The sequence below is a fragment of the Aspergillus tanneri genome, assembly GCF_003426965.1.
Source record: "Aspergillus tanneri strain NIH1004 chromosome Unknown AapTan_3_pilon_pilon_pilon, whole genome shotgun sequence".
Taxonomy (NCBI): Eukaryota; Fungi; Ascomycota; class Eurotiomycetes; order Eurotiales; family Aspergillaceae; genus Aspergillus; species Aspergillus tanneri.
The window spans coordinates 4299278-4324903 of record NW_022984630.1 but is presented as its reverse complement, the minus strand read 5'-3'; the positions used below and the strand labels follow the sequence as shown (position 1 = coordinate 4324903).

At 46.9% G+C, this 25626-nt stretch overlaps 6 protein-coding genes across 6 annotated transcripts; 1 reads left to right on the top strand and 5 right to left on the bottom strand.

Annotated features, from left to right (window-relative positions):
* Positions 1–2491: 2491 nt before the first annotated feature.
* On the bottom strand, positions 2492–2986 carry ATNIH1004_005221 (uncharacterized protein; the record flags this gene model as incomplete). The annotated part of the gene is made up of 2 exons (XM_033569875.1): positions 2492–2626; positions 2690–2986. The coding sequence occupies 2 exons, from the start codon at positions 2984–2986 to the stop codon at positions 2492–2494; spliced, it is 432 nt and encodes a 143-aa protein (XP_033428681.1).
* Positions 2987–6274: 3288 nt separating this feature from the next.
* On the bottom strand, positions 6275–6877 carry ATNIH1004_005220 (uncharacterized protein; the record flags this gene model as incomplete). The annotated part of the gene is made up of 1 exon (XM_033569874.1): positions 6275–6877. One exon carries the CDS (start codon positions 6875–6877, stop codon positions 6275–6277), a length of 603 nt encoding a protein of 200 aa, XP_033428680.1.
* A 1726-nt stretch (positions 6878–8603) lies between these two features.
* NIK1_1 (histidine kinase osmosensor) lies at positions 8604–9910 on the bottom strand (the record flags this gene model as incomplete). The annotated part of the gene is made up of 2 exons (XM_033569873.1): positions 8604–9301; positions 9895–9910. The coding sequence occupies 2 exons, from the start codon at positions 9908–9910 to the stop codon at positions 8604–8606; spliced, it is 714 nt and encodes a 237-aa protein (XP_033428679.1).
* Positions 9911–9915: 5 nt separating this feature from the next.
* ATNIH1004_005218 (5'/3'-nucleotidase SurE) lies at positions 9916–12975 on the bottom strand (the record flags this gene model as incomplete). The annotated part of the gene is made up of 5 exons (XM_033569872.1): positions 9916–10187; positions 10355–10535; positions 10599–10606; positions 12064–12750; positions 12810–12975. 5 exons carry the CDS (start codon positions 12973–12975, stop codon positions 9916–9918), a joined length of 1314 nt encoding a protein of 437 aa, XP_033428678.1.
* A 543-nt stretch (positions 12976–13518) lies between these two features.
* ATNIH1004_005217 (uncharacterized protein) lies at positions 13519–14337 on the top strand (the record flags this gene model as incomplete). Its single annotated transcript, XM_033569871.1, has 1 exon — positions 13519–14337. The coding sequence occupies one exon, from the start codon at positions 13519–13521 to the stop codon at positions 14335–14337; it is 819 nt and encodes a 272-aa protein (XP_033428677.1).
* A 469-nt stretch (positions 14338–14806) lies between these two features.
* Positions 14807–17850, bottom strand: chsC (chitin synthase C; the record flags this gene model as incomplete). The annotated part of the gene is made up of 7 exons (XM_033569870.1): positions 14807–14944; positions 14999–15644; positions 15753–15879; positions 15931–16777; positions 16877–17238; positions 17287–17713; positions 17770–17850. 7 exons carry the CDS (start codon positions 17848–17850, stop codon positions 14807–14809), a joined length of 2628 nt encoding a protein of 875 aa, XP_033428676.1.
* Positions 17851–25626: the final 7776 nt, after the last annotated feature.

Here is a 25626-nt window from a genome sequence, read left to right as displayed (position 1 = left end):
AAAGACATTGACAGCAGAAGGATTCATTGAGGACATAAGAAGAACAAGTTTAATTTCTCGAAAACGGACTTCGTGAACACGGTTTTGTCACTGTAGGTACGTGACTGCCGCGTGTTTCTCCATGGGCATTTCGCAGCTCACCTGGCCCACAGGTTCATTTGGCCGGGCTTTGCTCTGGCTATTGGCTGTTCTATTCGCCTGCTGAGTGCAAGTATGAGACATGGACGCAAGTGCAGACAATAAAGGGCAAGAATAAGAAAATCTACTCTCTCATAGTCTTTCTCATCGTTGCTTAGATATCTGTCTCGAGCTGCTTTTCCCCAACCACTGGATTGTTGGATTTAGGAGCGACCAAGCTCAGTTGTCACTATCTATATGCATATATGGAAATCCTAAGCTACCCTGTCGTTCCGATGGCAAGTGATTTGGTTAACAGTCAACTTAGGTATTGTATCACACGAGATTGCACTGGTACACATGAATGCACTAGTCGTAAATCGGGTGATTATTTCATGGTGAACTCTGGCATCTTGCGACCAACCTGTTTACTTTTGATGCCCCTCTGCAATCTAGCAGAGAGTAGATAACCACTGTCTTGGAGAGAAAAGGTAGGTAGACCTACCTCCTCAATTATCTTGGAATATAACCATTTATCTTGGAATATAACCATTTATCTTGGAATATTGCCTCTTGAAAAACACGTCAGGTACATCATCTTCTCTCCTGGTAAGGCTTGCTACTACGGAATAATATACTCATAATAAAAAGCAAGTCAAATTGAGGTTCTAGTCGATATAACTGGCCCATTTCTGTGCTGATCGTTTCGGAAAACTCATTCATCTATGCCTTCGAAATTGCTTCCGAGCGCACCGGCTCAAGTAGCTTAGATGCTGCTCGAACTTTAGTGCATTTCCGTCCAATAGATGCATTTTATGAGAGACAACGTCAGTCAGTTGAGGTGTCATGCGTTTCCCACATATGACGTCTAGTGTGATATTGTCAAACTCCTGATAAAAGGCCAAATTGGGTGAGAAGTTACTCATGTATTACCGTAGAGAAGTCATTCCTATGCTAGATATGAGCCATATACAGGCAGTGACGGGCGAGGATAAAAGTCTACAAGTCTTGACTTATCGTCTCTCTAGATGCAAAAAGACAGCAGGACCCATGGTACCTGCCAAAATCAACCATCGTGAAGCCTGCTCTTGGAGTTGACGGAATTTATTACGATGCTTTTGCAGAGTTTCCACAACCTGTGCTTTCGGAAACCGAAGTCCAAGCAAAAAACATCCATCATTGCTATGGCGGCTTCAGCGCCTCCAACCCAATCAATGATTCCAGCGTGGAAGGTTCTTGGCATCTTTCTCAGGAGCGAATTCACTGCAGGTGCTATCGTAGCCGTTATGTTTGGGAGAACACATTTGCGGCAATTTCTAAAATTAGTAGCGGACCCAATTGTTGATTGGGGTACTAGGGGACAAGTAGCTGGCTAGTATTTGTGGCGCTGCTGTTAGCATTAGTCCTGTCGTACTTCTTTGGAAAGGGAAGAAGATCCAAGGAATGCGGTATTCATTATTAGTTAAAGTACTCCATATGCAAGTAGGTAAAGAGCGGGTTATGGAGCTCTTAGGAACGTATAACGCCGCAGCTGCAGATGGAAATGGCAAACAGAAATCGAGAACAGTGCAGAGGCTGCTACTCAGGATACCAAAAACGACGATACAGGCCTAAGGAAGTGAGTGATCTATTGCTGTGGCTGTGTAGCAATCACAGAGTGAGGTATTCGCTGGACTTGAATAGAATAGCAGGCCGTTGAACTATCCGCGTAATATTTGTAAAAATATTGTATCTGGGATTAACACACCGATTCAAGTCTGCCTGTCGAGAGCTATGGCCTTGCTTGAATGCCAGAACTGGGGTCTCGTCTTTATACGTATGCAGCTAGTTTTCTAGTGGTCTTACCGCTCAACAGATCATTACCGGCTAGGATGTCTAGAATTTTTGTCTGAAAGCCAGACAATAGAGAAATGTCCCTATTCTAAACGTGAGCAGTCGGACTGTATGCAACACATTAAGAATTCCCATGAATACATCTCGCGAAACAGAAGGGCAGAATAGCAGGCTCGACAAAGTCTTGAACTAGCGCCTCATTTTATTCGGTCTCTATGCAAGGCTCAAAGTTAAAAATATCTTAACTCCCTTTCCGCACAAATAATCCTTAGATATTTCAAGACCCTCCAATTAATGCAATTCTCGCCGTGAAGGGACATATGCGACACCAACCTAGATATCGTTCTCTCGCTATTGCAGGGAACCTCATTGTCGAGTATTAAAGCCTGTACTCCCCAGCGGAATGGCTCAAGTATCAGCTGCCATTCGCCCATCGTATTATTTTGGAACGAAAAGAACAAAAGTGGCGCCTGTAAAAAGCTCTTGAGGACCTTTTCAAGGGGATAATAGATATTTCGGAAAGGGTCCCATCTGGAGCCGTTCACTCAGTCTTGATAACAGGACTGTCCGATTCCTGATTCGAACTGGGAACCGGAGGGGTGCGCGGGATTTGGAGCTTCAGCCAGCGAAACTTGAGATGTTCAATCGCCCCCAAAGTTTGGTCAACCGACTGGTACTAGTACGGGAAAGTAGTAGTCACTAAGTGGAAAGCATTTGGTTTGCTGAAAGGGGCGCCAACCTGTGCCACCACTTTTGCATCTTCTAAAGTGAAAGTTATTAGGCGATTAACAGCTTCATGGTCTCGCAGATAATCATCGATCCACTGGTCCACAGCATCCACATCCCAATTTCCTCGGGAAGGACGAAGTGAAGGAACACTGCCGACGATATTCTTAACCTTGCGTTCAATAGCCGAAGGCGTACGTTTGTATCCCCGACGTGATAGTAGACAGGACAGTGTTATGGGGTTGATATATCTGGACGTAAAATAAACTGCAATGATGATTTCACTGCCTGACCAAGGCTCTGGGCGCATTGTTTCATCTAACATGCAATACTTAATGGCACGAAATGCCCTTCAATTCTCCGCTTCCCCAAAGGTACACTTTAATTTAATGAATTGGGAAGTAACAACCGGTCACATGCGTTTAAGCTAATCTTAGGGCATGAAAACCCTTCAAAGCATATTCATCAAAAAAAAAAAGGGGGGGGGGGGGGGGGGGGACTGGGGATTTGCCCCACTGCGAAGGAATGGGAAGAGACATGCACCGTGAGCCATCACGGGTGAAAGACCGGGATGATGGTGACTTTATATTATGAGAACTTGGCGACAGTCCGGCCAGTGTCACATGGGAAAATGTGTATTCTCAGGTCTACTTGCAGCAGTGCCTTAGACCCACACGGCAATCGAAGCTGTCAAAAGCACTGACATTACTTATTAGGTAACATGCCCAGGAGAGAAAAAGTGACGCGTTTGGTGTGGGGTGTCAAATTCACTCAATACTATCCCAGGTCTTCGTATTCATTTTCTCCCCATATTTAGCACCCAAACACACTCAAGAATTGCATTCTCGGCATGTCTTCAAGCACTGGAAGGCAAGATTTCCAATCCTACTTCAACTGATACAATGAATACAGTACCCGAGACTCATCGTCAACGTGTCACCTTCTCTACCCCTATCTGACAATCACGCTCGGCTCAAGCCTCTCCTGCGTCCCTCTGCCCTCTACACTTCAGTTCATTATCGCTTAAAACCGGCGAAAAATATCAATATGCTTGTTTATGACCAGGGATCAGGATCTCTCGTACATATTCCGCATTGCAGTCATGTCTGAGGACTCTATTAGGTTCCGCTTGGTGATGGCCAAATACGGTACAGATGACTGAAGTCTCTTGCCTCCCAAAACTGCGGCTATTGGTCATGGCCACTACCGCGCTGCGTGTCGAGAAACGCCCGCACCGTTCCTATGGTACAGGGAATGCCGCCATCCACTCCCAATATGTGTTTCACATGCGTCTGGTGGGCTTTCTCTCGAGGATGACGATTGCCACTGAAGGCGCCCAATATTGAAGAAGGGAGATCCTGCGTAGCCATCCCATGCGATAAACAGCTTCCTTGCTAACTGATGGATCATCGGCTGGCCGACTAAAGTGGCCGTGGCGGATGCGATGTATGTGCTTTTAGCGCATTGTTCTGCGCCTTGGTTTGTGTCGACCAAGGATGTGTCTGACATGCGCTGGGACTGCATTTCTTTTGTTTCTGCAGAAAGCAACGCAATGCTCCGGTTTAGCTAGTCATTGGTACTGCTCCGCATTCCTGTCGCAGGGCAGTAATGGCGTATGATCCTCACACAGCCAGGACTCGGTGTCCAGCTGAACGAAGATTCCATTATCAAAGTTTCGCGCATGGGACAGCGGTATTGCCATCATCCGTGATGTCCGCCCTTGCTAGAGCCGTCCGTGTCATCCCAAGTGGATGTAAAATGCGTTCTCAGACAAGTCCAATAAATGGTTGGCCGTAACTCCGTGCGAAATTGTTATATTCCCAATGGCGGTTAAATCTCCGACCCTCCTTGTTTGCCATGGGAATTGCGTTTAGGGGCTTAATGACATCTTCTTCGTCAGTGAGAATTGATCCGCGTGGCCCGAAGAAGAGTGTTGCCGGGAGCTTACAGCTGCCGAGTGGCGGAGAACATCAGTAGGGTCTGCATTCTAGCCTGTCTGAAGATCGCCCACTGGATTAAACTCTGGGAGATTTCTTGGGATTGGATTCTGCCACTGTAGTTTTCCTTCGCTGACCAGGATGGTAGAGGTGAAGATGTTGTAATATGAATAGACCATGTAGATCGTGTCGCATCGGACTTGAACCTCTGCTTGGCGACCCGGTATCCCACACTCTCGCAGTACCACCCACCTTGCCTTCATGGACCACTCTGGAGACAAACGCAACCTGACATAGCCCCCTAACTTGAAGGGATAAAGCGACATCACCGGGATTCCGAGACTGATAGGTATTTGGAATGGATTCCTGTAAACACCTACAAGGGGAATTTGTCATGTCCACGCTTTTATAATAGATGTCTAGTTCTGATGGGTGCTCCAAGTAACCGTGGATGGCCGTATTGGCTCCAAATTGCAGCCAGTTTCCCAGCCATCCGTAGACCCCTTACAGGTGTACAGGGGCCTCTGTCTGGCAATGTCTTGGAAAGGGACTGTACGCCGTACAGCTATGCTGTACTCAGCCGAAACATTGGAGTGATATTAGGATTAAGTACAATGACTTCTTGCTGATGGTTCTGAGGCTCTCTAATAATAAAGCCATTGTTATCTTGGTTCTGCCGTCTATTTGTTTACATTATAAATGTTACACCCCTTGCGTCCCTCCATTCCACACTAAGCTCTTCTATTAAAGACTATTGGAATTCGGCCGACAGAGACTTAAGAAATCTCAGCAGCATGCATCCCTAACGCGAGTCAAACAGATTAAATGAGATCTCCACATTTGAATCCATATGTATTGTTTCGAGCCAGAAACTCCAGAGGAAAAGTTGCACTTCCAGATGCACAGCTAGAGATCTGGTGGTACAAGGCAGAAAGCCCTTTATGTCTTAGTTGCCCTTAAGTCTGTTCCCATACGATGCTTTGCACGCTCAGAGCATACATTCAGATGCCTAGCAAGCAGATCAAACAACTATTCGACTAATAGTACGGTGCTGAGTCTGGGCAAATTGGGCAAAATCCATTGTCGAAATAGCGAAACTGGGCAGTCTAACCAAGATGAGCTTTAATGGTGCTTACACAGTCTACCTAGATGATTATGGGTGTTAACTTGTCAAAATTCCCTAAAAATCTTGTGGATATTGCCGAAGCATGTTTGTTTATGCACGATGTATGCCACATAATATGGAGAGAATGTGACAGAGGATTCTGCAAGTCAGAAGAATTGATGGTCACCCAGAATGCAGGCATGCCTTCACGAACAAGCAGGCCCCGGATTTCGCCACGCATCTGAAGTTTCTGAAAGAAGGATCCGGGTACTTGGACGCCAATGGCAGTGATATTCCTTAGTAACCGACGAATAGTCTGGTCGCTGGAGATTTGGCTAGCCGTAAGTTCTTTGGCGGCATTCTGTAATAGTAGAGTACTGAGGGAGTTAATATCACGGGTTACTGAACTCAATTGGGATCGTTTAATGAGGAGACTATTGCCAAGAGGTGAGTTGCGCAACTGAATCATATCATACATCAGGTACATAAATGTTTTATGCCGCAAACCTAGATTGATCAGCCTATATTTCATGTATATATATTGGGAGGCAATCCTTCAGCTGTGGTGGCGTAAAGCCCAGTCTGCATATGCAGTAGGGGAAACAGGAATTGAACGCTTGTCCAGATGACCTCCCACACCTGTTGGAAAAAGTGTAGGGAAGGCGGTAAGGAAATAATGAGTGCCCTGCCAGTGGTTGGGCAAGGTTGCATGGGTTCGAATCGTGTATTTAATCACGGGCATGGCCTGAGAGACACGAGGTTGATCTATTTGTTCTATACTGGGAGGACCAGCAGTTGCATGGCTAGTAGTATGAGATCGGCTATTCAGAAGGTGATAGACACCATTGAGCATTCGCATATCCGGGCTTTGGCGTTCGGCATTGATGTCCGTAGAAACAGAACCAGTCAGCAGAGGAGCACTTCCAGTAGGATCAGAAACATCATCTTCTGCAGCCTGCCAGTCATTCTCGTAGTTGTGGTCTTTCAGGTCAACTGTGTAACCGGCTCGTTCATGATGATCTGTGTCACCTGTGAAAATGACATGATCTTGTAGCTCAGAGGGGATGAAATCCTCAGCCCAATTGTTCACAGCTGAATGGTTGATGGTTACATCTCGATAGAGAGGATTGTGCTCTACGAGGTACTGCAAAGCGGCCATCACTTTATATTTACGGACAACAAAAAGCGGCTCCAAGTCAGAGTTAGTCGGTGGTCGGCTGCCCAGCCAAACCACTTTAATCAACTAAGTGAATTGTAACTCAGGGCTTGGTAGTATGAGAAGAAGTGGAGTGGGGTCCTGGGGTATAACTATAAATGGCCCCGTATTGCACGGTAGTTGAGAGGGGATGATCGGCCACCAGGCCGGAGTTTTAGGACCACTCCAACTGGGTGTGATTTGGCAGTAAGATACTCTTCAGGCAGAGTGAGATCATCCAGGACCGCGGGGTAATGCTGGCAGAGTACCACATTGACATGGTTTTGAGAGGAAAATTTAGGGTCTGTCGCCGAAAGCGCGCAGAATAGCACAAAGAACACACAGTCCAGAAACCGTCTTGTAGCCCACAATTATCAAGATATTCTTTCCATGAGTGAAGGAGGGGATCTTCGTCAAGGAGCTGATGTGCATCATGCAGAGGAATAAGTCTGCCGCATATGCAGCAAGTCGTCTCTCGGCCCGCAGCTGCAATACCGATCTCATACCGGGCAATAGACGACCGCACACGTGATGGAGAAATTTCCGGTGGAAATATGGCGGAAGCTTGTACCCGGGATTCAAATTCTTGTTGTAGTAAGTGAAGTCCTTGATGGACAAGAGAGAGGAGCCTTTCAGTATCCGCTGTCTTAGGTCTGAGTAGAGTTGGCGGAAGAGGAATAGGTGGATCCTTTCGTTTACGAGAACTTGGTGGCTGAGTGCTTAGCTGCGGGAATGAATTGATAAGCGGATTAAAAGAAGCCGCATTAAAAACACTGGGAGCCTGCGCAGCAGCTCCTCTTTTATGCCTGCAGTGGAAGCAACGGACCACACCAGGCCGAGCAGCAAAAGGGCCGGCGCAGTCACGACAGAGGAGTATGTTCTGGGGGGTTGAGTGAGAGCTAGAAGCACGCGAGGATTGACAGCGCCCGCAGAGAAGCTCAGACGAATCTGCACGAATAGGAATCTGGCAGTTTAAGCATTGCCGTGTTTCGATAGGAGGGGGTAAACGTGATAATCGGCAAGCCGGGCAAAGGGCAGGTTGAATAGCTGCGGATAGACGAACCTGTCGACCACAATCTTGACACAGTCGACGGGAAAGCATTATTTAGCGCCAAACGCCCTAGTGTTTGGATATGCGGGGTAATAATAGGAAAGGGATGGAGTGACATTTTGAAAGACCCTATAGAGCATTTCAAATAGTAGATTTATTGGCGGCGGAAGGGAGGAATCAAAATTTTGAAGAAGCGGACATGGAAGTGTACTCGATGCATGAGATATATAGAATGAGACACATAGAAACTTAAAAGTAAGCATATATACCTGTGGGACTTATTGTATGAAGTAGAAGTGCATGGGATCACATTTAGATACCCCGACCTTCCATATAATAATAACTCTATATAAGCACTAGCACTCATAATCTAGTGCTATATTAAAGGAGAACATAAAAAGATTCAAAACCTGATTATCTGCATGCAAGATTACGCGGCAAATCTAAAGTGCACTAAGTACTAGTAGTGCATCTCAGCTGGCTCCCGGGCATCCATTCTATTAGAAGACAAATTGATATTGCCGCGATAAGAGAGTAAAAATGGCCTGCAGCTGATGTAATTTCTGTATACATGGATGTATAATATAAGCCTATGGGTTTTATTTGCTACATCCCGCTATGACCTTTGCAAACGCTTAACTATATAAGGCAAAAGCTTCTTTCACTACATGCAGCCACAAGAGTTTTCAGGGCCTTAAATATAGCTTGCCCCAGGCTAAATGGAACAGCCTCGATCTCTATGTGATTAGCTTCGATTTTAGAGACATCGAGGATATCATTAATGATCACTAAGAGACTATTTCCCAGGTTGCGGACCACATTTAACATGTCCCAGGTGTGCGGAGCCAGATCATCTGTATCAAGGGTAAGTTGAGTCATGCCAATAATACTGTTCATGGGTGTTCGTATCTCATGACTCATATTCGCAAGGAAATCCGATTTGCTCTTGTTTGCCAGCTCAGCAGCCTCCATAGCTGCAATATTGTGCTGAATTCTATCACGCAAGTCGGAGGCTATCTTGTTTATTTTTTGTTTCAGCTCGTCTATCTCGCCAGAGGTGCTCACTGTAATTATTTTACTAAAGTCACCATCAGTGGCGGCATTTGTGATTTGGCCAAAGGCTCGAACTTGTGACGTCAGGTTGTCCGCCATTATATTGACATTGTCTGCCAGCACCTTCCACTCTCCTTCAACATTGGGAACCGCAGCCTGTCCACCAAGGGTACCATCGACACCAACTTCACGAGCCACTTTACAAACTTCAGATGCAAACTGGTTTAATCGAGTAATCATCCTATTCATCGCTTCCTTGAGATCCAAAGTCTCTCCACTCAAATCTGACTTATCCATTCAGATTAGCTCAACCCAGCTCCTTCACAGTATGGGCATCAACAAAGAGGATTATAACCTCTACTCCTAAATCCCTCTAGAATCACGCTTACAATGAGAAGCCGTCTTCCTTAGCCAACTGGTCCGGCACGAAGATCAGTTTGGGGATCGGGCATGACAAATTTCAGGAGGGTTTCCATGGCCTTGCTATCGATTTTTATAATGTCATCGAAGAAAGCCGACTTCGTCGTGGGCAGTTACAGCGCAGGAATATCAGTGTCTTTTTTTGTGTCCAGTTCGGATCCATGGTTGGCCATTCAGGTGAAAAAGATTTGCACAACTTCCAATCAACTAATACAGTACTGGGTTCGTCCTGAGGGCTGACGGATGACGGGGAGGCGGAAACGTGCGAAAGTCCGTGCGGTACATGCCATGTCCCCTCTTTTCCTGAGCGAAGAGGAAGCGAGGCCCTCATTGTGTAAACAGTGAAGAATACCCTCGTTGTTGAATTTCGCGCACAATGCTACAGCATCTATTTGTTGAGTTTATCGGTGGAGTGTTCGTCCCACGTGTTGATCATGTGGATGTAGAAGAATCATACCTAGCGATGAGATCATGGCTTCTAGAAAACCCAAAGTGCCCAGCCATCGCCATCACACATGCAGAGCTCATCCTGATCTGGTTTGTCAGCAATCTCTTCTAAAGCCTGACCATTATCCCGGTTAGCCACATATTGGGATACTTGGCTGGCTCTATCGCGTGTTCTAAAGGGAAGAACCAGGCCCTTGTGGTTAATTGCAAGATGCACCACCCATCCCTCCTCACAGGCCTTCCGATCCGCAACGAGAATAAGAAGGCTCTGTAGCATGTCTTCCTCTGCTTCCGCTGCCTCGGCTTCTCTTGGTGAATAATGGCGCTACTCATCATCTCCAGCCCCGTCAAGCTGATCCGGGCAGTGCATTAGCTCGGTTACAACGTAGCAGGGCGCGGATCCGGGGTTCCGAGCGCGATCCCGTCCGCGATATCAGGGTTTTAAGAAGCGCTGCATAATTCATCCTCACTATGAATAATGAACTCTGGATCCACGCCGTAGCTGTCGTAATCGGGGTTACCCTCCTGTATGGCATGGATCAGGAATCGCCGGTATGCGGCATCGGCAGCTTTTTTGCCGGCCGTGTCGTCCTTCTGGCCGAACCAGGTACGGATAAAAAGCGTGCAGGAGAGCTGGCAGTTCACGACACACTCGGCGTCCGTTAGATTGGGGTATGATCAGGGATGTCCTCGGGATCAGGGATATTATCGTACATGTATGACTGAATAGCTGGTTAGTGACTATTAGGGGAGGAAAGGGTCTAGAAACAAACTACATTTCGACCAAATTACCCGGCAGAATCCACTTCTCCACCAGCGCTTTTTTCTGTTCTTGCTTAGAGAGCGGGGAGTTGGGATCCCAAAGTTCCTGGTGCGAGTCAGCAAGGGAGCTAGTAATACAGAGAAGGTGGGAGTTCTGGCTCTCACCGTAACAATCTTGTCAGAGGGGAAGAGCCCAAACTCAACGATGACGCTCTAATCAAAATTTTGCACCATTTTCCTTCCTTCTCCTCGGGGCTTGAGTTTGAGTTTAAAAAGTGGGGGGTAGGCAGTGCGAGGGTGATCCATAGCATCTGAAAGGCCGAAACAGTAAGTAGTCAGGGCTGGACACGAATAAAGATTTTGCTCAGTCGTATTCACAAAGGTTTTTGCAACTGATATTCGTATTCGGATCTTACTTTATTCGCATTATTCGTAGCTCTTGAACCATTCAGTCTGGCCCTGCCAAGACCAGAGTTTAGCCAATGGCACGACGGGTCTCGCCATAGTTTACTACATGTCCATGTACACAGCTGCGATGAGTAAAGCTACTACCGCGTTCTACTATTTATACCAAGGATGAACCCCCTGGATCGGTACGCAGAACTTCTCAGCGTGCCCAAAGGTTCAACTATCGCCGTCTTACTGATGGCAGTGACGAGGAAGCACCACATCGAAGACGTTTACGAGGTGGACTGAATTCTGTATGACAGACAATTGCCCTTTAGATGCGTGAACCAGCAAAAACTCCAAGGCTATCTTAGGAGTGATCGGCTACTACTTCCAGATATAGTCAGCACTAAGATATACGGCATATAACGGACATAAGATTCGTCTCTAGGCTCGAATGGTTGAGTAGGTTTAAATGCAGGGGATCCGGATTATATTATGCTTTCCCGACAATCCTTTTGGTCACGGCCGTATGGAATCATTATACAGGTGCTACCATTCTTGCTACCTTCTGACTTATAGTCTCCGCCCTGCACACTATCTATGTGGGCACTAACAGCTAGTCTTATATATTACCATCAGGCTATTTCTTCACTAGCTACAAACGAACAGGTATTGGAGGGAAATATATCAATTCGCCCCTCTGAACATCCGCGGAAGTACATCAGATCAACTAAATATAGGGCCATATAGATACTTTGTTGACTGAGCATCTAATCTTCACGATTAATACATGCCGAAATTCCATTCAGGATGTACGTTTCAGGCTACGAAAGAACATTCTGCTCCGAAGAATTCAGCCAAGAAACTGAGTCTTATCGTCTATAGATCTGTGCAGCGAGACCTGAGTGCTAACAGAAGGGCTTTAGCATATCCAAAGAATCCAATACTATGTACTATAGATATATCTCCACTTATATATATATACCTCCGGCAGAGACAATCCACTAATCCAAACAATCCAACCCACCCAACTGCTTCAACACCACCTCCTGCATGGTAGCATTAGCATCACGTTTATTACTCGCCTGTCCCACAGAGACGCTAGCGTAACAACCCGAGAACACGACCTTCGTCTCGGTAGGCAACCTATCACTCCCGCACACATGTACATTATCTGGACTAATGAGCGGAACATGAGGAAAGATCCGCGACAGAACGAACTTGACATCGTCGACGGAGTCGCATCCATCCGACATCTTGGGAAAGTTCACATTAATCCAAATACCCTCTGGAAGAAATGGTGGTCCCTTTGCCGTTAGTCTGTCAGTGAAATTCGTCGCCAGAGCGGCGTACAGCAGACTAGAGGCCGGGGTAGGTTCGTTCCACGCTGTGCGTCGGCCTGAGACACCGGAGAAGGCAATGGCAGGGAGACCTTCATGCACGGCGGCGACGGTGGCGCCGACAGTACCGGAGAAGAAGACCTCGACACCGAGGTTCACGCCGACGTTGGGGCCGGCGATAGCCAGGTCGGGAGGGTCGTGGAAGAGCTGTTCCGAGAGGGTGTTGATACCGTATTTCATCGACGTGGCCGGGTAGGAATTGACGTAGTTCAAGTGCGAGTTAGAGGCATTGAATCCGGTGGCGGGACTGTCGGCTGGACAGCTATCGTACTCACATGGCTCTATCAGGGGGATGGGAGGTTCGTCCCTGGAGCCTGGGAGTTAGTTAGTTGGTGACTTGCATATGCATGGGGGCATGGGAAATGGGACCAACCGGAGCCGCTTTTGTTCTCCGCTGGTGCGGAGAGGATCACGGAGTGGCCGGCGGAGGTGAGAGAATTATAGGAGGCGCGGAGGTTACTCTCAGCCCAGCCATCGTCATTGGAGGTGACGATGTTCAGGGCGAGAGTCAGCGGGAGTGAGAGGAGGAGGAGCTGCATAGTGAGGGTGAGGATCCGCCATCTTCAGGACTGGCATGTTTATTTATACTACAGGACCGTTGAAAGCCTCGCCTGAGAGACTCGGAAGTTCGGCTCCTAAGTTTAGGCCGTTGAATGTCGATCAGTGGAATAGCTTATAGACTAACGTATGATGACTAGAGGGACATGACACAGTGTTGCCAATCATCTGTGGGTTACTTATCAGCATGTTTTGAGCTCTATTAAGCATTCGCCCCTGAACTTGAGAAGAATAACTGGACTTACCAGTAAACATAAACCGATGGATAAGAAAGACTGTCAAAAGTTAAAAGAAGCATAATTGTCCACGTGCTTCTGACTAAGGATATCCTGATTAACTATTCATTTCTATCACGTGGAATCCATCACGTGCATGATATCTGACCACCGCCTTCTTAATCCACCGCTAATGACGCCACCCCCGCGGCGACCCATGGAAGCGACAAATCGGAAAAGAAGAAAAGGAGAAAAGCAGCACGACATCCTCTAGAACACACTAAGGAGTACAATGCATCTTCCAGCCCCATGCCCCGCTTTATACATGACGAAGGCGCGGGCACAGGCACGGGCCTCGAATCACACCTGGCCCGGGAAAGCGCACAATACGTGTATGCGACGCTGATAGCGCTGGCCTGGTGCAATGCGCTAGAGCTGATGGTGCTGTGTCTGAATACTTTCAAGCGGTACCACGGCTGTTATTTCTGGAGTCTCCTCATCGCATCATTTGCCATCATCCCATTCGGACTGGGCTACATCCTGCGTCTGTGGAACATCTCCTTCTCCAATGGATTCGTGGAGCTGGCCATCATCGACATCAGCTGGGCCGCCATGGTAACCGGTCACTCGTTGGTGCTGTGGTCGCGACTGCATCTCGTCCTCCATCATCCCAGAGTGCTGCGCGCACTCCTCTACCTGATTATCATCGACGGAGTCCTCGTCCATTCCGCCGCCGGCACGCTCGAAATCGTCCGCGACGCCTTGCCGGATTCGCATACCGCCACGTTAGCCTTCGGCGTCATCGAACGCATCCAGCTGGTCTGGTTCTGCTTGCAAGAATTGCTCCTCTCCGCTCTCTATATCCGCGAGACAGCCCGGATGCTGCGTCTCGACCAAAGCAGCATCTCGCGCTCGGTACTAGCACAGCTGCTGGGAATCAATGTGGTTATTATGGTGCTGGACTTGTCCGTCGTGGCTGTTCAGTATGCGGGTTATTTCACCCTGCAGGTCACCATGAAGTCGCTCGTGTATAGCGTCAAGTTGAAATTGGAATATGTCATTCTGGGACGGCTGGTTGATGTGGCGCATATTCGTACGCAAGGGGAGGCGCCCCGGTTTCGATTTTAGATATAGAGGAGTAATAATAGACTCTAAAATCAAGATATACCTGCGCTAGCCATCGTCATCAATATATGGGCGATACATGTAAACTCTACATCTCTGTCATATCCGGAGTCAATACTCCGGGGATATGCCCACTGTAAACAATCAGAACATCGCGATCAAGATCAGATTATAAACGGACTAACTCACATTAGCCTCACCAAACCGCATCAACTTCCTCTTGCCTACATTTTCTCTCCTGGAATAAATGATAAAGAGGGTTCATTTATATGGACCCCCTTATCAGTTAAGAAGCGGACACTGTAAACATGAATCACCCTGGGGTGAAGGTCATAAGGTATATTTCCTCATGTATTATTAGGACGCAATCTCTACTAGAACCATATCAAGTCCGATAATTCTATTAGCCAGTCATAAAGATCATGCTTCATATCAACAGAGGCCTCAGAACCCCAGGTAATGTACAATACAATCAGCGTCGGTTTATGCAGCACTTAACGCCCGACTTGGCCAAGAAGAACATCGACCCTAAGAATCGGAAGAACGACAGCCCCGCCGTACCCCACAAGATGATCTGGAAAAACATCGCCGTTCGGCCGGTTGAGGTGTTCTGCGCGCGTTAGCAGGGGTTTCACATTAGAAGACATGTCAGGGAAAAACATACCGTCAAGCACATCCGCGACACCGAAGTACTAGTGATCAGCAACGACATGATCAGATTACTAAACACCCACAGCAACACAAGGGCAGTGCGGAAATTCCGGTACGAATCGTCCAGGGTAGGCGACGTGTCCTCCTCCGGCTCGATGAACGGCGCCAATGCCCGCTTGACTGTCGCCTCGAACTGGCTGTCGATATCCGCCTGCGGTTTATCCACTTCCTCGATGAAGTTGTTCTTCTCACCATCGTCTTTCTTCGTCTGTGCAGAAGGCAGTGCCTCTGCCTTGTCTGATCCCTTGGTTCCCCAAGACACATCGTGCCAGTTGCAGAACGCGTACACCATTAGGATGTTGATGGACGTCGTCATGGTAACAAAGTACGCCCACGAACTCGTAAAAATGTGCCATGGGTCCATATAACAAAAACTGGCGAACGCGTAGATCCCGTACGTCGACACCAACGCGATCAGCACGATACCTCCGCTTTGGGAGCTGAAGAACGACTTCAGGAACTCTCCGACTCCGTGATTCATGTTGAAGTCCAGCATGCCTCCCGTAAAGGCGTTGGCCACCAGGTAGAAGGAGTCGACCAGAACGTATATCTGCACCAGCGAGAAGTACAGGAAAGATAGAGTGTAGTGGATTCGAGTTCTAGGTATGTTAGTGAATGGAGCTCAGAGAGCAATAGACGTGAGTGCTCACCCCTTCGGTCGGTTACCCAGCGCCAGAATGAACTGCAACATCAGGAAAAACAGGTACAGAAATTTTACGAAATTGTTCAGAATAGGCGTGACCTCATTGCCAAACGGCCATCCCTTGTGTTTGTTTCCTTCACTCGGGGTTCCCACCAGATCGAGAATGACCGAACTCGTCAGCCAGTAGGATGCTGTTTACGTTAGTCTCGTCTATACCCATGAATATCGCGCGTCTAACATACCGAGTGAAAACCATGTCATGATCAACTGGCAGAAGTTGTATAACATCTGCACATGCAGGAACGCCATTCGAATCATGCTATGTCCGCTCCGGTAGATCCGCCCGAAATGCATCATAGCATACAAACCGGCCGCAAAAGATCCATTCAGCCATCGTCGTCGCTGACCGATAAACTCAGCCGTACCCTCCGGCACATCGGTTTCACCCTTCGATGCCTTGACGTAGCTCAGATGCCATTTGAACCCCGCCTTGGCCACCAGCTCGAAGCACAGGATACGATCCTCGGCCAAGAACATGTTTTTCTTAAAAATATTCATACCCTCGATACCCTTCTTGCCGAGTCGCTTCGACAAGGTGTGGTCTCCGTGAAAGTACTGCTCCAGGGGCCGGCCCATGATGGCACGGTAGCGATACGCGGAGAAGGCACCGGGCAACACACTGACATACCCGAAGGAGCTCTCCAGCGGCTTATCTAGAATGTTGGAGATTTTATATTCAAAGTTCTGCGAGGCTACTAGCGGGTTGAGCACCTTGGCCCAGCCTTTGCCTAACATGGCGTGAATCTCGCCGCAGGCTCCGCCCAGGGTTTTATCGTTGTAGAACGCCTCCCAGAGGGCTAGCAGCGATTTGCGACCGGGCTTGGTTCCTGCGTCCAGGAGGATGGCAACTTCGGGGTTAAGGATTCGACTGAACGCGTTGAATAGCCAGCGATGAGAGTTGATTTTCTTAGTATTCTTCTGCTTCAGGCAAAAGATCATCTGGACTGGAGGTAAGTTGGAGGAGTCATTAGGACGCGGTCGGATAAGCTGCTGGTTTGCCGTAACCGAGAGCTGCGTGGTATATTCGAACTACGATCGTGAGTACAGATTTCCACGTCGATGAGAAAAAGAAAAAAAAAAAAAAAAAAAAACAAAAAGGCTGGGGCAAGGGATGAGCCAGTCACTTACAATATGAGCGACGGTTTCGCGTCCGTCAACATCCTTTTTCATCACCCCGTCCTGGTAGATACCGACAGTTGCCAACACATCCAGGGTGTTTTTATCGCAGGGCTCGATCCCGTCAAAGACCAGACAAACGACGATTTTCTGCCAGGCCGGGCCTCCCTTATTCCAGAATTCCGATTTCTTCAAGTTGACGATATCACGGACGTTCTGCATGACACCATGCAGGGTTCGGGCGGTCAAAACTTTGTCCTCATTGTAATACGTGATGGCGATCAGCAACTCTGTGTGTCGGTTGTAGATGGCCGGGCGCAGGTTATACCCGTTGCGCAGGGTGAACTCGTCGGGGTCACAGGTGGCGGCAGTATCTAGGGAGATTAGTCGGATATGTCCATGCCATGCGTCTTGCTACCTACACCGCATATGCGTGAATTCCTCCGAGAACGCCTCTTCGGCTTCCCGATATTCAGGCTGGATGGCATTCTGGATGGCGCTCGGCACAGGATAATCGATGCTCAGCACGGAGCCCTGAACTAGGTTGATCTTCCTCGTACCGTAACGACGCAGGGCTCCGGTCGACCGACTCCCGGGGCCGGGAGGATATGTGTCCATTTTGATCCCGCCTCGCTCGGAGAGGTGGGCATCGTAGATATCGGAGGCTTCGGATTCGTAAGGTGGGGTGGCAAAAACGGTCACTCCAGGGTCGTGTAGGGTGTACCGACGCATGGAGTCGGACGAGACACTGGGTTCATCATAGGGTGCGCCATAGGGACTGGGCTGGTTGCGATACAACAACGACTGTTCCTGATCACTGGTTTCAGAGACAGAGACACCAGGCGTTCCCTAGCAGATGGATTAGCCGGCTGGGGAGACTGTCAACAGGGATATGGCACACTCACAGTTCCCGATGGAGCATGGGAGTAATAGCTACTCCGACTGTGTTGCGAAGAATGCGACTTGAAAGGCCCTGGGGTACCCATCTCGACGGCTGATGAGATGGGTGAAACGAAGGACTGGGTGAGGTAACGAGCGACGGGAGATGAGCGATGCTAAATAAAATGGAAATTGAAACTAATAAAATGGGCAATAAATACAAAAGGCCCAAAGGGGGGGGTAACCGAGGGATAGAGAATGAAAGAAGGGAGGGAAAGAAAGAGGAAAAAAAGTGCCCGAAACACAAGGTCTTGGATAGTCAGTCAGTTTGCTGCGGTGGAACCATAAAACTAAATATAGCGAGACTAAGCCTTGATTCCGTTGTCCACCTGGGATATATTACTTCCCATAATTCTGGACGTTCTAATACGATGCGAAAGAGATCTTAATTCCCGCCGGGCCAATCCTCAAGGGGAGATGGCTGAACCGGGGGGGGACGATCAATAACGTGGTGACAGCTCCGCGCAAAAACTGAATCGGGAGGTTAAAATGTCCATTTTCTTGTTTTTTACTTTTTTTTACACTATTTGAATGAGAGACCTCGGGAGAGACTGAGAGAGGTATTAGTAGTCCATAGAATATGTGCTCAATCGTCATCGGATCCACCATTATATCCGCTCATTCATCATCATCAAATCGGTTGTCGAGTCTCCTGGACAACAACCCTCTCTGGTCGGACCATCTGGCCATGCATGCGCCCTGCATCGAACAACCAGACATGTCAGGTTGGGGTGGGCCATTCTGGAAGGGAAAATGTCAATAATCAATCATCCACAATAGGCAGTGGGATGGTCATGCTCTCCATGGTGGAGGGTCAAAAAAATCTGTTGTACCAACCACGGAGGCGGCGGATACTTTCGATCCATGGGAAACCGAATCAGTTTTAGTAGACGGGTAAACATCATTGGTCCTGGGGGGTCTGCTGGGGACCACAGAGTTTCACGACTGCAGTGGGTGTTGTTCGCCTGTTGCCCTGTTGGTCGGGCGACGCGCAGTCAGTGGAACCGATACAACCAGTTTTGTTTCATTGTGGCGCAGATCCCTGTGGAGGGGGCCATACGCTCAGACATACAGACTACTCAAGCTACTATGAACTCTTAACGGGGTACTGCTCCATACGGAGGACACCTGAAACTATCAGCTGGGATAGTCAGTCGGGGTACGGATAGGCAGGAGGCCAGGAGACCGCCTATAAAGGAGAGACATCACGCGTATGGGATATGCGATGCCTGAGGACAAAATAGGATTAATGGATCAGGTCCCAATCTGGGTTAGAGCACCATCGGATATCCAGCTGAGTCAACATTCACTAAGTTAGTTAGTTTAGTAATTAACTTTTACCCTGCTAACTATTTTTAGCCATATGGGATACCTTAGTCATCTTTTGTTTATTTGCCTCAGGCTGGATAGCCAGAGGAGGTACAGGCATGCAGACTCGACACTTTCATGCATTCCATCAACTCATTCCAACCAATATCACACCACCATGCATCTCCTCTGCCAAACTCTCTACTCCGTTCTGACAAGCTAATCCAGCTGGGACCGGCAGAGCCCTTCATGCGGCATGCAAGGAATCATCGGCATGACCTATCCAATGGGTGGGCCGGCCCAGAACGGAAGTGCTGCCAGATCAGAACCCGGTGGCCTATCTACGAAGTACAACGTAGTATTACGCCGGAGGACGCTGGTGCGTGATTAGACTGATCTCAGTAGAGATGTCGATAATACTAGTTAATAATGCATAACTTGGATTATGTTCATGTCCTATATTTTTAGTTAACATGGACTAGTCCATGTTGGCTTAGGCAACTATATGTCCACTACTATAGTATATCTTGTAGTGTCCACACTCACTGCTCTGAGGCAGTATCAGTGTAGTCTTGGCAAGCAAGACACTTCGACTGAGTAATAATCCCCTGTACACCAGGACAGTTGGATTTATCTTAGCCAAATTGGCTAATATTGGAAGCCAACTCTGCAACTGGCAAGGGTTTTGATTAGAGGTTAGAAGTCACGAGCATTCGGTCCAAGTAAATAGGAGCATTCCAGGCTCCCAAATATTTCCTGAGGCTGTGCATGGTATTGGGAGAGGTCCACTTCTAAGATCTTGAAGTCCAGCATTCCGCCATTCACATTCTCATCAGTGGGGTCCAATCCATAATTCTTCCAAATCAACCAGAGACTCTAGATCAAAGACTACTCTAAATTTGACGTGGGTCAAGAGATTGAGACAGTGCCTACGTATATTGAAATTCGAGCACTATGGATACATTAATCTAGGTACTATAGACTGACATTCCAAACATGTGTTTCACACTGCGGCCGTTCAGCCTCCTCCCCTGCGGAGCTATTTTCCGCCCGATATCAGGAGTTTTGGTTCTGCATAGATTGGCTAATAGGTTCAAGATCTGAAGCATAATATAGCATAATATTTCTCCAGTCTAAGTGTTTACCTGCGTAATATTTGCCCCGAGCAAATTGTGCAGCAGCATACGCTCCCTGGCAGAGTATTCAAAGAAGAGAGGGTTGATATCTACTTTATTTGCCCGGAAATCCTGGGCAGAACAGAATTGTGCAGGGCACTTTCGGGCTCTAGCACTGTATGCAGGTGTCAGAGTTCTCAGTAACGTACTTTACCGCCCGACGATCCACACCGCCCGACGATCCACCTACATCTACACCGACATTTACTCAACATCTTCAAACCACCACAACACCACCAATATGGATTCTATCGAGGCAGCGATAGCAGAGATCGAATCTAGGAAGCCTGGAGAATCGTTCTCTTACCGCAATATTGCCAAAAAGTTTGGTGTTGACCGCATAACTCTCGCAAGAAGACACCAAGGGATTCAAGGCACAAAAGCGGACCAATATAAAAGCCAGCGACTGCTCTCCAACAAGCAGGCCAAAGAGCTTATAAAATATATCAATAAACTGTCAGAACGTGGCCTTTATCTTACGCATGAGATGCTTCGCAATTTTACCCAGGAGATCTGTGGAACGAGGCCAGGATACCAGTGGCCTGGCCGCTTTATTCGCGCTCATGAGAAAGAGCTTACCTGTCGCTATACAACCGGTATCGACCGCGACCGCAAGGCAGCAGATTCAGCATGGAAATACACGCTGTACTTCCAAAAATTGGCCAGAAAGATGGAGGAATACAAGATCCAACCAGAAAATATGTATAATATGGATGAGAAAGGATTTCTTATTAGAATTGTTTCTAAAAGCAAGAGAATCTTTTCAAAGCTAAAATATAAAAGAGATCGCTCCGTACAACGTATCCAGGATGGGAACAGGGACTGGATTACCGTGATCGCCTGTATTTGCGCTGATCAGACCTCACTGCCTCCAGGTCTATATATCAAGCCGTTTCGGGAGATTTACAGGACTCATGGCTTCAAGATTATAATCCTCGCAAACAGGATTGTTTTTTTACCTCTTCACCAACCGGTTGGACCAACAACGACGTGGGTTTTGCATGGCTTCGAGATATTTTTAATCCTAAAACCAAGGCCAAAGCAGGGAGATCTTGGAGGCTTCTCCTGCTTGATGGCCACGGATCTCATGTCACAAGGAGGTTTCTTAATTTTTGTGAAGCTAATAAAATCCTTGTGGTAATATATCCTCCTCATTCAACGCATTCTCTACAGCCGCTTGACGTTAGTATCTTTGGACCGTTGGCCAAGGCATATAGCAACAAACTAGACGAGTATTTGTTTGCCGCGCAGGGCCTGACCTCTATTACAAAGAGGGATTTCTTCCGCTTTTTTTGGAATGCCTGGGGGACCACTTTATCCAAGCAAAATATCGAATCGGCATGGAGGAGCGTTGGTATATGGCCATAGAATCTAGCACAGGTTTTAAAGCGCTTTACATGCGGGGTTAGCTCTAGGCCTTTATCTAGTGGCTCTACGCACTCTATACTGGCGCCTAGAGATTGGCAACGGATAGAGAGGCTTTTTAAAACTGTAGTTGCTGATATTTATGACAGGAGAACCAGAATTATTCTTGGATACCTTCAGCAGCTCACCACGGAGAACTCCTTGCTTAAAATCCATGCCCAGGGCCTTGAAGATACCTTGGTAAATGAGAAAAAGAAGCGCCAGCGTGGAAAAGGCATGCAATTAAACGACTTATTCTCTTTAAAGGATGGTGGTGCTATATTCTACTCTCCAACAAAAATCCAGAGGTCTCGAGACCTCCAGGCAGAGAAGGAGGCAGCTGAGGCAGCTAATAAAGCTTCAAAAGAGCAGGCAAAACTTCTTTGACAACAGGTCAAAGAAGAGAAACAGCGCCAGAAGGAAGAGAACAAGAGAATAAAGGTATTCGAGAGGCAATAGCGCCTGGAGAAGGAGGAGCGGGAAAAGCGTGAGAAAAAAAAGGCTTGCCTGGCTAAGAAGGCGGAGCAGCGGCTTCAAAATGATATTAAAAAGGTTAAGAAGGGTCGGAAGAAGCGAAATACCGCTTTAAATCCTCAAATCCAGGAAGATACTAGTGGTGAGGCTGCTAAAGTTGTTAAAGAGGCCTCTACAGTAACAAGCCGTAGTGGGAGGTTGGTACGCCTCCCACACCGCTTCCGGGATGCTTAAATTTTGTATATAGCTTTACCAGGACCTCACCTTTAATACACCAAAAAAACTAAGTATAATTTTATTTGTATGTGGTGTTGTGGCTTCGTTTCTGTGGTGGATTTCGATCGAAAACTGGATCGTCAGGCGGTGTGGATCGTCGGGCGGTAAAGTACGTTATGGCTCCCGCTGCGGAGAATTTCTTATCTACTCCTATTATTGGCCATAATATCAGACACTCCTAGGTACAGCACTAGGTATTTTAACCAGTGTTTTACTGGTCTAGATAACTTGCTGTTTCTCTACACGTTACGAAAGAAATCAGAACTATAAATATCCGCTTTAGCTATAGTATCCATAGAAGAGCAACTAACGAGGTTATGATCCATCTAATATCATATGCTACGGACAGCCTTCATGTATAAACAAACTGCGTTCCCTTAACGACCCGGATTACTCTTGGATGCTCCGCTGATATGAAGGCCCTGCTGTCTTCCAGTCCCAGTGTTTGGAAGTAAAATCCAGATGTACTGACCTCAAGGTGCCCGGTACTCACAAGGGTAAACCAGTGGAGCACTCAAACACTGTACTTTTCTGCGACATACTGAGAATTCCCACTTTCGTGAGACAGTGACAGCAACATTGTAGCCGAAGTTGTGGCTTCTAGTTGGCTAGTCTTTTATGACCGAAGCGGTCTTGTGAGAAGGGTTCTTTCTCGTTACTATCCGGGGATGAGGTATCCGGTAGCCGGTCCTAAATCCGACTGGGCTATTGTCGATAGCATTTTACGCGTCCTCGCACTTATCCATTTGGTTCTGAAATTGGTATTGTGAGGCAACTTAGGATATGTGTCGATAACATAATCACAGGGTCTGTTGCCTAGAGATAAAGCATGACATACCAAGTCACCGTTTCCCTTGTGGTGACTTACGTACAGTGTAAGAACAAGTACAGCTATGCTTATGGGGAGTGTGCATACGCATAAAGAATATGTCCTAACTGTATTGTCTAACCTCAAACTACAGTGGTTATTCCATTTTGCCTGGAGTTGACATTCTTTCAGATCTGTGATAGATTCTCATGTAAATGCTAAAGCCATCGATTCCGGACTTCTACGGACCTAGAAATAATCTAATATACGTGTATATTTCGAGTTGTACTGCTCGCGGAGGAGAATTATTATTGGGATATCCGCCTAAGCTAGCCAACAAGCCCAGTTGTATTCGATTCAATGTGGGATCATTAAACGGTGCGCTTTTTCATGTTTGAGATGCTATGGGAAAGCCTCTTATTCTCTGGATCCGTAGCAGAGATTCATGTGACCGTTTAGAAGAGCATATTTCCACTGATGCCATCTATTCGTCATTGACTCCTGAATCAAATTGGTTCTTGCTAAGGGGGTCGCCTTGTGATTGTTAAACAACCACTAGCATGATAGATCATAGCCACAACAGTAGAGCTATCAATGCTCCACCATGCTGTCTAAATGGGTAAGACTGGCATCGAATCCTCGCATAAACACTAGAAAGCATGGACCACTGATATTCTGCGGGGACATAATATTAAGAAGCTCTTTCGTATATGCCAATTTTTGCAGAGGTTCTTGACTGCCAAGCCCGCATAACTTCAAAGGATCTTGGCTTCGTTACAGCTTGGTCTGAGCGATTGGAATTGTTGACTAAGAATAAAAAGCTGCGACCGATGGAGATCTATAACTTTGACGAATCTGGCCTTAAAATTGACGAAGGCAAGCCACAGAAGGGGTTTTCAATCCAGAAAACTTCTTATATTGCTACAAGTGACCTGCTGAGTTTATTACAGCTATTAAAAGCATTGCAGTTGATAGTTGGTTAATAACCATGGATTTTGGTGTACGGTTAAGTCTACATGGTATCGAACTACTAATTTACCTGACGATTACTATATCATGCCTACCACCAATGGCTGGACTGATGATACTATTATTTTTCTTTATTATTTCCATGAATGCACAAAAAAGCGCGTGTTAGGGGGTGGATTCCGGCTTTTTTTAACATATAATCATTGTTCCCATCTCATGCAAGAAATTCTATAATTTTGCGAAGACCATTGCATCGTTGCTCAATGCTTCATTACATATACAACCCATATATATCAACCACTTGATAGCATATTATTTCAGGTCCTTAAGCTTTTTTTTTTAAAAAAAAAAAAAATAATAATGTAGTAGTGCGGTGAGATGGCTTTGTTAGTCAAAAGACTAAAATTTTTTTCACTAGATTATGTCAAGGGCTAAACCTCTATAACCTAATAACTAGGGTGGATACAAAAGGAATCGTCGAAGAGGAAAGAGAAGAGGAAACAGCGATGAGACGATTGCGAAGTAAGGGGGGGGAAGTCACATGATAGAGTGTACTAATCAATATACTAATCATGTGGCAGGCGAGGAGAAAGGAAACACGAGGGCTGAGGGCCCGAGTAGGCTGAGGGGCTCTAGCCCCTTACAGATTAAGGGTATACAAACATAGGGATTTACTAGTCAGATTAGGATCTGCACAGCGTGGCATCTATCCTTTTAATCTATAAGGGTTCTAGATCCACTACAGGAAGCACTTTCTCCTGTGCCAGGTCTTCTAAAATTTAATGGTAATAACTAGACCACTCCGCCAGTACTAAGCTTACATGCTTCTACCCCAAAGACTGTTAAAAAAATTAGGGGCGCTTGCTAGCAAGCTCCAGGATGGCCTACAAGAGTCCCAAGTTTAATTTTTAATCTTATTAGTCCAAAGATTAAGAAGCTTGTTTGGTTATTTTGTCGCAGTGGTCTTATACAGGCTAAGCTCGCTGCTCAATATGCCGATGATAACAAGCGCATATTCCACAAAACTTAGATGTCAGAGGACAAGACTAAGTGACAAATCTCTGTAAAGAGTCTTCTCACTGTACGAGATGCCAATCAAAGGATTAAGAGCTGTGATGATAAAGAATCGAGGAAGAAACTGTGGCAAAGTAAAAAGTAAGCTACTCGTGCAGCAGCAACAACATCTGCCAGCTGCACACCCGGTGTTAATGCAGATATTACTATGAAAAGAATGCTTTTGCTATCCAGGAAGGGATATAAAGCCTATTTTGTTTTGATAATGTTACAGAAACACTATAATCCGCCCGACTTGGCGGTGCGGAGTATCTGACGATCGATTTAACCCCTGAATCCTTTAGATAGTCGAGCACCTAGATAGGAATGCAAGAGACTCAGTTGGTTAAGATACT